The sequence below is a fragment of the Muscardinus avellanarius genome (genome assembly GCF_963383645.1).
Source record: "Muscardinus avellanarius genome assembly, chromosome: 18".
In the NCBI taxonomy this organism is placed as follows: Eukaryota; Metazoa; Chordata; class Mammalia; order Rodentia; family Gliridae; genus Muscardinus; species Muscardinus avellanarius.
In genome coordinates this window covers 12,560,552-12,574,099 of record NC_137804.1, presented here as the reverse complement: position 1 = coordinate 12,574,099, position 13,548 = coordinate 12,560,552, and the positions used below count along the sequence as shown (strand labels likewise).

Genomic DNA, 13,548 nt, shown 5'->3' with positions numbered 1-13,548 from the left:
ATCATAAGGTTTTAGGTGATATTTTATTATAATTTCTTATTTGACGGAATGCTAAAAGAGGTGCAGAAATGCCTTACATATGCAAAAGCTAGCTGAAATATTCTTAAAAGAATTTAAAATATACAATGTCAATAAATTGAGAGTCTGAACATTTAAACTGTTTTTTCCTAAGAAATAATTTAATGTGTACAAAGTATATTTTTGTTTGATTATTTTTTCCACTGCTTTTATACCAAATTAATCAATGCCTGGGATAAAATTTTGTAATCACATTCTGAATGATACTGAGGAAGTTACAAAGATGAGCTTTACTTATTGCCTCTGTTTTCATGGACCTGTCATTTTATGGGTGATGACAGTCATGAACACAATAACTATGAGTCAGAATGTAATCTTTAAATGAAAGAATTAGATATAGTGGAAGAAGACAGTTTACATTAATTTGAGAACTCCAAGAATATGGTAGCACTTCAGAAAAACTTTTTATATATAGTTTCATCTTTCTGAATTGAGATTAGATGTTATACAGATTTAATTTTCTATGTAAAGTATGTTTTACAACTAAGATAAAGATATAATCATACACAAGAGGTAAACATGAATCAAAAGAATTAATACCTATTTTTTGATGGCCAAGTTTTTAAAAAGAAAATGGTGTAATGCATTTTATGAATTCTAACACTTAAGAACTTTTCTGGAAAGTTGTTTTTTTAACATTGGAAAAATTACTGGATTACATAATTTTTGCAGTCATCTAACACTTTTTTATTCTGTTTTCTGAAACACTAAATGTTTAGAAAATGTGCTATATCCAAGGAAACTTACTGAGTTTTTTCTCCCAGAAAACTATCAAATTATTTAATTCAGTAGACACGAAACTATCTGATCTATGTATCATTGACATTCACATTTATAAAGGAACCAAGGCACAAAAAGTTTAAGAAACATGTATGAATATGTCAATATCTGCCATAACACCAAAGCTAAATGCAGAGTTAATTTTCTTAAAATAAGAAACTCACGTTTTCATTTTCTACCATTTCAGTATCATTCTTAAATATCACTTAAATAAATTCTTATATATCACTTAAATGAGAAACATTTTTCTAATAAAATGTGTTAATACTGACTGCTCTGTTGCATAGGAGGCTTTAACTTTTTGTAATTTTCTAAATGTGAGATGAATCAGATTATAATATTACCTTAGTAAAACCAAGCTTCTGACCCTATGGCTATTAACTTGTAAAATTCCTACAACTTTGATAATTGTTAAATAATGAAGTAATAATTAGATATCCAAAATCTAAGTTATATATTATACAATGCTCAGGTTAGATGTAGTTCCAGCTCAGTAAACAGTGTGAATTTTAAAATAAAATTGTATATTTAAAAATAAATCTTATTCTTTTTCTTATTTATATAGCCAGGAAAATGTACAAATAAAAAGAAGTGGTATAAAAGTGCACTAGAAGAAGCACACCTACTCTACAGCTGTTCTCATGAGCAAAGACTGAAAATGTGCTGCCTATCAAAACAGGGTATACTAGTTTTTTATTTTTCACTATTCCCAAGCAAGGATTTATTCAGATGTATGTTTTCTAAAATGTGTTTGCACATTTTTAATTCTTTGTATTTCTAGGAAATATTTTATCTGTGTCCATTGGAAAATAATTTTTGCATGAATTAATGTTATTTTGTTTCCAAACTATTTACAGTGACTAAACATACATTGTTTTATTTATTTATTTATTTATTTATTTATTTATTGGTACTGGGGGTGGAACCTAGAGGCTTTCTACCTCCGGGCTATACTCCCAGACCTATTTTATACTTTATTTGGAAACAGGGTCTCACTAAGTTGCTGAGAGCCTCACTAAGTAGCTGAGGCTGGCTTCGAACCTGTGCGATCCTCCTGTCTCAGCCTCCCAAGCGCGGGGATTACAAGCGTGCGCCACCATGCCCGGCATATACATTATGTTTAAAAACAGGGACTGTAATTGATGCTTCTTGTTGTCTTCTTTACTCTAGAATATCTACATAGGTCCTCTTGAATATTTAAAAAGCAAGAGAATATTTCAGAATTTAAAACACAGCTTTATAATTTATTCCTGGTGTGATAATTTCAGTTGAATATGTTATGGTTTTTAGAACATAACATTTCCAAAATGTTTTATTTTTTAATAAGTTTAAAGCAAGGATAAAAGATAAGCCTAGACTATTTTTAATTAGGTAAAGAATGTGATATTTCCAGTCATTTCAAAAAAGAATTTCTGAATCATAAATGTTATGGTTTATAGGCAGCTTTTCAGCTAATTCATTATAAAAGATTATAGTAGGTATGACATTTTAACTCTATAAAGATTATGATATAACATAAAATTATAACTCCTAATAAATTTAGTATGTTTAAAATTTTTCTTCTTAGTGATTATTATAACTTTATATCTTAAAAAGTCCCTTCTTTCTTTGTTATCTTAAATTCTACAACAGATTGTTGTATGTTGTATGGGGGATTTCGTCTGTGGTCCTGACTGAATTTTAAAATAACAGTAATTTTTTTCCTCTGGAAAAGCTTAATATATATTTTCATAAACTTAAATGTAAAAATATTTTATTTGGAAAGTTTAAATATTAATCCAGCCACCTAATTTTAGGTTTTAAAGCAAATAAGTATATTTGAAACAAGTGGGGAAAGAATGACAAGCGAACCACTCTGGTTTACTCTGAGACTAGGAGAAGAGACATTTATTACCACAAATGTGATTTTATTCCTTGCACTGAAAATATAATGTCTCTGTTTATTAGCAATAAAGGTTGAATTCACTCTATTGTCACAAATACAATTTTATGCCTTGCACAGACTATGTACAGTTCTCTTGCTTAACCACAATAGGCCTTGAAACATTTCATTTTTAAAACATTAATATCTTCAAATAATGTAGTCATGTAGTTTTTAAAGTTTTATCACATTTATCTCCCAGTAACAACAGACTTGTTCTCTTAATAGGTTAAGGAACTATGTCTTGGCCATTGGGCGTGCCAGGCCACTTCAGTCTTGTGTTCTTTGGCATTCTTCTCTGTCCAGAGACCCTGGAGGAGGTTTATTTTATGATAGGTTTTGTAGCAGTAGCTCATTTTCTTGATGAAAGTCTGACAATTTTTACATGTAATATTTGATATAATTTAGCCTGATTCTTGAGAATCATAGGTCTAAATGCTTTCATTTTGTCCTCAAAATAGCCCAGGTGATGGGATATAAACAGACTTGCAGGCGTTTGATCTTTAGCATAACAGGCTCACTCATTTCATATTCTCTATTCACTGTCTTTAAAATAGTGTAATTTAAGTCTTGGATAAGTCTAGTGTCCAGTGTGGATTCTGGTTGCAGTATTCAGCTTCTTACTGTATTCAAGAGGAGTTTTGAGAAATAATTAGCCATTATTCTTACTTAAAGGCAATTCATTTATTTCATTCTACCTAACAATCTTTTATGCTAACCTAGAAATAATTCTATCGATATTTAGCCTATATTCTTTTTACCCTGCAGAAATTGGCACTCTATTATAGTTGATACAACTCTTTCATTTTCATATATATATAAATAGAGTACTGGGAATTGAACTCAGGGCACTGTACTACTGAGCTATGTCCGCCAGCCCTTTTTATTAAGATTTTTTATTTTGATACAGAGTCTACCTAAGTTGCCAGAGCTGGCCTTGAACTTGTGATCCTCCTACCTCAGCCTCCCAAGTACTAGGTTTACAGGCATGCTCCACTGTGCCTCAACGCTTTTATTATTGAATATGCAGGGGCATTAAATGATATGTAAATAAGATGCAATATGATCATAACAAATTTCAAAGTTCTGTCCCTGTGATTTAGTTGCCCTTAATTTTGTTGTATTAATAATTGCTCTAACTTATAAATTTTTTACTGGGACTTTTGTCTATAGCTTTGCACTATAGGAACATTTCTTATAATAGTATTTTTAAATACTATAGTGCTATAATAGTATCTATTATCTATTTGATCTTTTTATAATTCAGTTTCAGGATTTTGTGTTATTTATAAGATTAATATTTTCTTACATTTTCATGTTTTATATTGTGTGCGTAACCTAACCTCATCTGTACTGATTTTCTTCCTGATGGACTTGCCTATTTCTTATAGTAGGTATTGAAGTCTCCAGCTATAATGCTGAGTTCATTTTTTTCTCCTTTAAATCTTATCAGTTTTGTCTTTGTGTCTTGTGCATACACACCAAGCATCATTATGTCATTTTGGAATACTGACCTCCCAACAACTAGTAATGCGCCTCTCTTTATTCCTATTAACTTTTGTAGTTGTTATCTTGGAGTTTGCATTATTTCTTTACAACTAATCCAAGTCTACTTACTGATAACACTACTCCTTAGCAGGTAGCACAATACTTTATAATAACAAATATGCCTAATTCTTTCTTCCAATTCCTTGATTACAGTTGTCGTTCACTTAACATATTTAAGCAAATGTATTTCTATATAGTATACATATGTAAGCAGACACAAATACATTGTTACTATTAATATTTTGAATAATTTTTACCTATTAGATCAATAAAGAATAAAAAAGTAAATGTTTTTTATTTTCCCTTCACCATTAATTCTTTGATGCTCTTTTTATAACACACATCTGAGTTCTTTTAGTGTTTATTGTAAGGCAGGTCTACTACCAAAAAATGACCCCAGATTTTTGTTTGTCCACAAAATTCTATTTCTCCACTTTTGAAGGATAATTTTATAGGGTATAGAATTTTAGGTACACAATGTTTTATGCATCAATACTTTAAATATTTCACTTCACTTTCTTACTGCATACATGGCTTTTGAGGAGAAGTTGGATGTAATTCTATCTTTGCTTCTCCATACATATGATGGTTTTTGTTCTCTGGATCCTTTGAAGATTTTTTATCTTTAATTTTCTCTAGTTTGAAGATGATATGACTAAGTGTGGATCTGTTGGCATTCATCCTGACAAGTGTTCTCTGTCAAGAGCTCCCTTGTACCAGTGGTTTGGCATCTGACATTAATGTAGTGGAAATGCTCAGTCATTTTTTAAAGCCCTTTCCTTTTTCTTACTCTCTTGCTTTCTGGCATTCCTCTTATGTTTGTGGCATACTTTCCTCCTTCTCTCCAGTTCATATATACTTTGTTTCTTTGCCCCCCCCACCCCTTTTTCATTTGCTCTTCACTTTGTGTAGTTTCTATTAGCAGACCCCCAAGCTCAGTGCTTCATTCCTCAGCACAGCCCGGGCACTGATGAGCTCATCAAAGGCAATTTTTATTTCTGTTACAATGCTTTTGATTTTCTATCATTTACAAAATTCTTCTTTTTTCTGACAAATAATTCTTATTTATTTATTTATTTATTTATTGTGGTACCGGGGTTCCTGGAAACCCTTCTACCTCCGGGCTACACTCCCAGACACCTATTTTTTAAAATATATTTTTATTTGCAAACGGTCTCTTAAGCCAGAGAGACTGGCTTCGAACCTGCGCGATCCCCCTGTCTCCACCTCCCAAGCACGGGGATTACAAGCGTGCACCACCACACCCGGTTTCTTTTTTATTTTTATGTGGAACATATTGAAAATGGCATACATACAGACTGTGCTTGGTGCCCTCCCTCCACTTCTTCTCCCCCCCTCCCAACAATGAGTATCCAGGGTGACCATGCTACATTCATACTTTTACACATATTCGGATGTAGCACCTCCATTAATTAATCTCAGTCTTCTTCCTTTCCTATCCTTCCACTCTAGCTTTGCTGAGGTTTCCCCTCCATTATCTGGAGTCCCTCTGGTATTCCTAATAGTCCCTAGTCTGGGCATATTAGAGAAAACATATGTTCCCCCCCCCCTTTTTTTTTCCTGTGCTTGGTTGATCTCATTTAACATAATGTGACCTGATTTTGTTCTTCTTTATAGCTGAGTAGTATTCCATTGTGTGTATTTCCCATAATTTTGCAATCTATTCATCAGTTGATGGAGACCTAGCAACTGAACTGAATAGACACTTCACAAAAGAAGAGATACAAATGGCCAACAGATATATGAAAAGATGTTCTACATCACTGGCCATCATGGAGATGAAAATCAAAATTATGCTGAGATTCCATCTGACCCCAATCAGAGTGGCAAGCATAAAGAAATCAAATAACAACAAATGTTGGCAAGGATGTGGGGAAAAAGGAACTCTTTTACACTGTTGGTGGGAGTGCAAACTAGTTCAGCTGCAATGGAGATGAGTGTGGAGATTCCTTAGAAAACTGGGAATAGATCCACCATATGACCTGGCTATACCACTTCTGGGTATTTTCCGAAAATTCTTCTAAGAATTACCCCCTCTTTGCTTATCTTATATATCAGTATTTGCATGTTGTCTGCTTTGAACATATTCAGCACAGTTGTTTTAAGTTCAGTCTGATAATTCCACCGTCCCTGTTGTATCTGTCTGGCTCTGGTCTCATGCTCCTCTGCCTCTTCAGATGTTTTTCCTTTTTGCCTTCTTGTATGCCTCATGGTTTGTTTTAGAAGGTAAGCATGATGTTCTGAGTGACAGGAACTATAGTCAGAAGCCTTGAGTAGTACAGTGCTGAGACTGGAGGGGAGGGGGAGCATTCTACAGTCCTGTGATTGGTCCTTATTTCTAGGCTATGAACTTTACGAGTGCTTTTTTCCTTTTCTTTCTGCTTTTAATGTTTTTTTCTTCTTCACCCTTTAGGTGGTAAAGGATTGCTAGAAGGGGCTGGAGTTGGGTATTTTGCTTCCCTCAGGTCATTTAGCATCTGAAAATCATCCAGTAGGTTAAAATTATGGTAAAATAGTTTCATCTGAGGTTAGGCCTTGTTGAGAACAATGCGGCAGCACATTTCCTCCTGGTCCTGCAAAAACCTGGGAGTTAAACCATCTTCACAGTGAGAACTTGGTGGATTCCTAGAGGAGGAACTCACGAAGTGTTCTCCACTCCCCTCCTCCTCTCCATGCGTGGATAGAACAGGCACTTGTTTCTCTGGCTTGTTCGCAACCAGCCTCCAGGAAGTCATCCATTAATTGGTTGACTTCCAATCCATTCTAGATTGGCTTTCATGGAAGTTTCTCTCGTGAGTTTGTTTTTAGGTAAGTACTGATTCTCTGTATTTATCTATTTTTCCAAATTTGGGTTCAGAAGCATGCCTCATGACTTTATTTTATTTTTGTGGTTCTGGGGATGGAACCCAGGGGCTTTCTATCTTCCAGGGTACACTGCCAGACCTATTTTTTACTTTATTTGGAAACAGGGTCTTACTAAGTTACTAAGAGCTTCACTAAGCTGCTGAGGCTGTCTGTGAACCTGTGTGATCCTCCTGTCTCAAGTACTGGGATTACAGGTATGCACCATCATGCTTGGCTTCATGACCTTATGTTTTGAGGGCTCTAAGAAGAATTGGTGTTTTTTTTTTTTTTTTTAAGGTTGTTTGCTTTTAACATGTTGTTGAGATGAAGTGGCAACTTCTGAGCTCTGTATGTGACACACCAGAATTTCTGTTTCTCCTTTTTAAGAAAGTGCTCTCAGCTTCACATTTAAAGAAGCATAAACTGCTAAATTTTTCAGGGCCATGAATAAGTTTTTAAAAAAATATTGTAAGAAGGGAAGCCATTTAATTATGTTAATATTTGTATTCCTTTCTAATATGGCTGTAAATAAAAAATCATCATCTGTTCTGGGCCATGAGGCATAACTACCTCTCATTTAGAACAATTTCATTAATTACCTGATGCTCATCTTCTGTACTTTAGAAATATGACTTGTATAGCTCAGAAGGATAATGAAGGTTCTTTTCATTATCAAAATCTACATTTCCTGTTAACTGTTTCACACTTTTTATGATGAGGGTCCCTACATTCAAAGATTCTTGAAGGAAGGAAATTAAATTGTTCTCATTGGGGAAGTTTAGCTCTTAGAAAGTGGTTAATATTGCTGAAGTTGAACATAGAACTACTGTTACTAATAGCGAAATTATTAGCAATCATAATGTTTTAAGTATTTCATCAGACCTTCCCTTTGGTTTAAAAGTCAGTGTTGCTGATACTTCCCAAGATACTCTTCTGTTATTGGGGGATGGTTCTGTATGTTTTAAACACAAAAAGTTCACTGAACAGCTGGGCGTGGTGGCGCATGCTTGTAATCCCCACGCTTGGGAGACAGGAGGATCGGGCAGGTTTGAAGCCAGCCGCGCTGGCTTAAGAGACCCTGTTTCCAAATAAAAAAAGCATAAAAATAGGTCTGTGGTGTAACCCGGAGTTAGAAGGGTTTCCAGGAACCCCAGTACCACCAAAAAAAGTTCATTGAACAATGATATGACTATTTCTGTTCTTCATTCATCTTCATATAGGAAGATCTACATAAGAATTAAGTATATTTTGAGGAGAAGAATAGCAATTATCCATTCTACTTTAATTAACTCTCTATGCTATCAGGGTTGACTGAATCCTCTTTTTTGTTCTGAATTCTTTTTTGTTCAATTTTAACTATTTTTAAGGATTGATATATATATATATATATATATATATATATATATATATATATATATATTTGGTGGTACTGGGGTTCCTGGAAGCCCTTCTGCCTCTGGGCTATGCTCCCAGACCTATTTTATATTTTTGAAACAGGGTCTCTTATGCCAGCGCGGCTGGCTTCGAACCTGCGCGATCCTCCTGTCTCCGCCTCCCAAGCACGGGGATTACAAGCGTGCGCCACCACGCCCGGCTGAGGATTGATATTTAATTACTTTTATTATGAGAAATCTTCAAAACAGAAAAATTACTCTTTTTAAAAAGATGATACAACAAAAATTTTCTTATATTTAGAATAAGATTCCCCTTTTTCTTTTACAAATCTGAAATTATGGTTGGAATTTTCTTTCTTTTTTTTTATTGGTGTATTGTAGTCATACATCTTAATGGATTAGAGCATAGAGGCACACAAGCACACATCACTCATTTAGCCCTTCCCCACTTCATCCCCATTTACTACCCCTCCCTCCTCACGCTTGGCTTCATGATTGACTTTGATGTATTTGTAAATGTACATCATGTATGTTAGAAAATTTCTCTCTTCCCCCCCTCCATACCCCTCAGTTGAGTCACCTTATTTGCTCATTTAAGGTTTCCCCTTCTTTATCTAAAGTCCCTCCTATGACCCGTTTTCTCCCTAGCTTGTGCGTATTAGGGACAGTGTCAGATTTCTTACTTTTTGTGATTGAATAATCTTGCTTAGCATGATGATCTTCAGTTAAATCAATTTTCCTACAGATGACAAAATTTTGTTTTTTATTGCTGAGAAAAATTCCACTGTGTACATATCCCATATTTTTGTAATCCATTCATCTGTTGATGGACATCTTGGCTGATTCCATAGTTTGGCAATTGTGAATTATTTTGATATGAACATAGATAAGCATGTGTTATTTGGTAGTTTAGTTTCCATTCTTCTGAGTAGATATCCATGTATTGTTGGATAATATGGTAAGTTTATTCCCATTCTTCTGAGGATCCTCTATATAGTTTTCCAAAGTGGTTGCACTAATTTGCAGTCCCACCAGAAATGTAGTAGAGTTCTCACTTCTCCACATCCTCACCAGCATTTGTTGTTGTTTGTGTTTTGAATGATGCCATTCTAGTTGGAGTTAGGTGAAATCTCAGGGTAGTTTTGATTTGCATCTCTCTGATTGCTAATGATGTAGAGCATATTTTCATGCCTTTATTGGGCATTTGAACTTCTTTTATGAAGTGTCTAGTTCACTTGTCCATTTTTGATTGGGTTGTTTTCTTAGTACTGAGTTTCTTGAGTTCTCTGTATAGTCTAGATATCAGTCTTCTATCAGAGGAGTAGGTGGCAAAAGTTTTCTCCCATTCTGTCGGCTCACTGTTGAAGTTTTTGATAGTTTCCTTTGATATGCAGAAGCTCTTCAGTTTAATGTAATCACGTGTATTGATCCTCCTTTTAATTTCTTGTGCTTTTGGGATCTTGTTGAGAAAGTTTTACCTGTGCCTATGTGTTGAAGTGTTGGACCTTTTCAAGGAGCTGCAAGATCTCTGGTCTGATTTTCAAGTCTTTGATTCATCTTGAATTGACTCTTGTGCAAAGTGAGAAAGTGGGGTTTATTTCCATTTTTTCTGCATATGGTTAACCAGTTTTGCCAGTACCATTTGTAGAAGAGGATATTTTTTCCCCCCAATGTGTGTTTTTGGCCCTTTTATAAAAAAAATCAAATGGTGTAAGTATGCAGATTTGAGTCTTCTATTCTGCTCCATTGGTCTTTGTGTTCGTTTTGTGTCATTATCTTGCTGTTTTTATTCCTATGGCTTTGTAGTAGAGTTTGAAGTCAGGTATTGTGAAGCCTCCTGAATGGTTCTTGTTACTGAGAACTACTTTGGCTATTTTGGTATTTTTTTTTTTTGTTGTTGTTGTTCCAAATAAATTTAATGACTGATTTTTTATGTCTGTGTGGGATGACCTTGGTAATTTAGTGGGTATTGAATTGAGTCTGTAGGTCACTTTGGGAAGAATGGCCATTTTGATGATATTTATTCTGCCTGTCAAAGAGCATTAAAGATCTTTCCATCTCCTAAAGTCTTCAATTTCTTTTTTCAATGTTTTAGAATTCTCCTTGTAGAGATATTTTACTTCCTTGGTTAGGTTTATTCCTAAGTATTTTGTTGTTTTGGTGGTTATTGTGAGTGGAAATGTTTTTCTATATTTTTCAGTGGATTTATTGTTGGCATGTAGAAAAGCTTTTGATTTTTTTTTTACATTGATTTTGTATCCAGACACTTTGCTTAATTTGTTACTCAGTTCTAAAAGCCTTTTTGTTGTGTTTATTGTGTCTTATAAGATCATGCCATCTGGCTGGGTATGGTGGTGCATGCTTGTAATCCCTGCACTTGGGAGGCGGAGACAGGAAGATTGCACAGATTCGAAGCCAGCCTCACTGGCTTAAGAGACCCTGTTTCCAAATAAACTATAAAATAAGTCTGGAAGTGTAGCCTGGAGGTAGAAGGGTTCTATCTCTAGTACCACACACACAGAAAAAATCATGCCATCTGTAAATAGAGATAGTTTTTTTTTAGTTCTTCTTTTCCTATTTATACTCCTTTGATTTCTTTTTCTTGCCTTATTGCTCTGGCTAGAGTTTCAAGTACTATATTGAAAAGTAATGGTGATAATGGATATCCTTGTATTGTTTCTAATTTTAAAGGGAATTCCCCCCATTTTTCTATGATTTTTGATGAAGGCCCATTATATATTGCTTTAATGATGTTGAGGGAAGTTCCTTCTATTCCTATTCTCTGCAATATTTTTAGTATGAATGAGTGTTGAGTCTGTCAAATGCTTTTTTAATATCTATTAAAATCGTCATGTGATTTTTTTTGTCCTTAGTTCTGCTTATGTGGTGAATTACATGAATTTTTTTCCTATGTTGAACCAGCTTTGCATCCTTGGGATGAACATGACTTGTTTGTGGTGTCTGATTTTCTTGATATGGTTTTGAATATATGTTTTGCATCTAAGTCCATCAATTATATTAATCTGTAGTTTTCTTTTCTTGAGCTGTTTTTATTTGGTTTTGGTATTAATGTCATGATGGCTTCATAGAATGTATTTGGAAGAGTTCCATTTCATTCTATTTCATGAAATAGATTCAAAAGTGTTGAGATTCGATTTTCTATTAAGGTTTTATAAAATTCAGCTGGGAAACCATCTGGACATTTTGGGGCTTTTCTTTGATGGTAGACGCTATGTTGCTGTTTTAATCTTTTTGATTGCTATTGGTCGATTTAAATTTTCTCTATCCTCTTGATTCAATTTGAAAGGTTGTGTGTGTCTAGAAATTTCTCAATTTCTTCTAGGTTATCCATTTTGTTGGAGTATAGTTTTTCAAAGTTGTTTCTGATTATCTTCTGCATTTCTGTGCTGTTGGTGGTTATATTACCTTTTTCATATTTTAGTAATTTGGGTTGATTCTTTTGGTTAGGTTGGCTAATGGTTTATCTATCTTGTTTATTTTTTCTTTTTCAAGAAACCAGATTTTGGTTTTGTTGGGTTTTTTTTGTTCTCTACTTCATTGATTTCTACTTTGATTTTAATATTTACTATCTTCTACTGGCTTTGGGATGAGACTGTTCCAGCTGTTAAAGGCTTTGATGTATGTCGTGTCATTAGGTTGTTTTTTTGGCAATTTTTTGGTTTGATTTTCTTATATGATCACAAAGTACTATGAATTTTCTTCTTAATACTGCCTTCAAAGTGTTCCAGAGATTTTGATATGTTGTATCTCTATTTTTATTTGTTCTAAGAACTTCTTTATTTTTCCCCTTGTTTCTTCTATGACCATATTTTTCCTATATTTTGAAATATTTTTCTATTTATTTCTCATCAATCATATATAACCGTTAAGACTAGAATAATTATTTAAGTGAAATGAAAACTAAATAACCTTAAAAAGATGATACAATAGTAAAATATTAATAACCAAACCATTTTTATGGTATCCAAAGGTTAAAATACCCCCATACACATTCATCCATCCTATAATGTCTTTATCAGTGAAATGGAAGTGAATACTTGTTGATTGTTATTTCCAGACATTGTTTTTGGAGCTTTATTTATATGAATAATATTATTTAAATTTCCCAACTATCCATGAAGTAATAATTATAATCTTTTTTATTAATAAAGAAACAGAGGGTTGGAGTTTTATATCTCATTGTCCAGTATATTAGCTTATAATAAGCAAATGCTTCCTGTAGTTTAATTAATAAATTATGTTAACTTATTCAGATGAATATGTTTTTTCAGATTTATGTAAGATTTTGGATAAGATACATGTATATTTATTATAAATTATGTTGAATACCTACTATATATAAAATTTTTCTCCTGTCTCAGAGAAATATCCTAGTTTTGCAGAATGCTTTGATGTATGCAAAACTAATGTTAACATAGGGAAGAAAATTTTATGTCTAATATGTCTATGAATTTACAAAAGAAATAAGGGTTTCTCCTAGGTAGAGGAATCATCTGTAATAGTGGATGGTTGTGTACAGTGTTTTAGGTAGAAGAATCATCTTGAGTACATATCTGGATATGAGTAGGTAGGACAGTGTATGTATGGCAGTCAGTTGGAAGTATGAATAGTTGTGTGTGTGTGTGTGTGTGTGTGTGTGTGTGTGTGTGTGTGTGTTTGGTATTGGGGATTGACTCTAGGGGCTTTCTAACTCTGAAATACACCCCCAGATCTTTTTCTTTTCCTTTCTTTTCTTATGGTACTGAGGATGAAACCCAGGGGCTTTCTACCTCTGGGGTATACTACCAGACCTATTTTATATTTTATTTGGAAACAGGGTCTCATTATGTTGCTGAGAGCCTCACTAAGTATCTGAGGCTGGCTTTGAACTTGTGTAATCCTCCTGTCTCAGCCTCCCAAGTACTGGGATTACAGGTGTGTGCCACCACATCCAGCTCTTTT

At 33.9% G+C, this 13,548-nt stretch overlaps 1 protein-coding gene across 1 annotated transcript in view; it reads left to right on the top strand.

Moving 5' to 3' along the window:
• The window catches only part of ZCWPW2 (zinc finger CW-type and PWWP domain containing 2), a gene marked incomplete at both ends in the record, with an annotated part of 88,707 nt that overhangs the window by 27,443 nt on the left and 47,716 nt on the right, over positions 1-13,548 (top strand). The window contains one exon of the mRNA XM_080715345.1: positions 1,424-1,538. Coding sequence (XP_080571471.1) covers positions 1,424-1,538 — 115 coding nt within the window. The remainder of the gene's footprint in view (positions 1-1,423; positions 1,539-13,548) is intronic.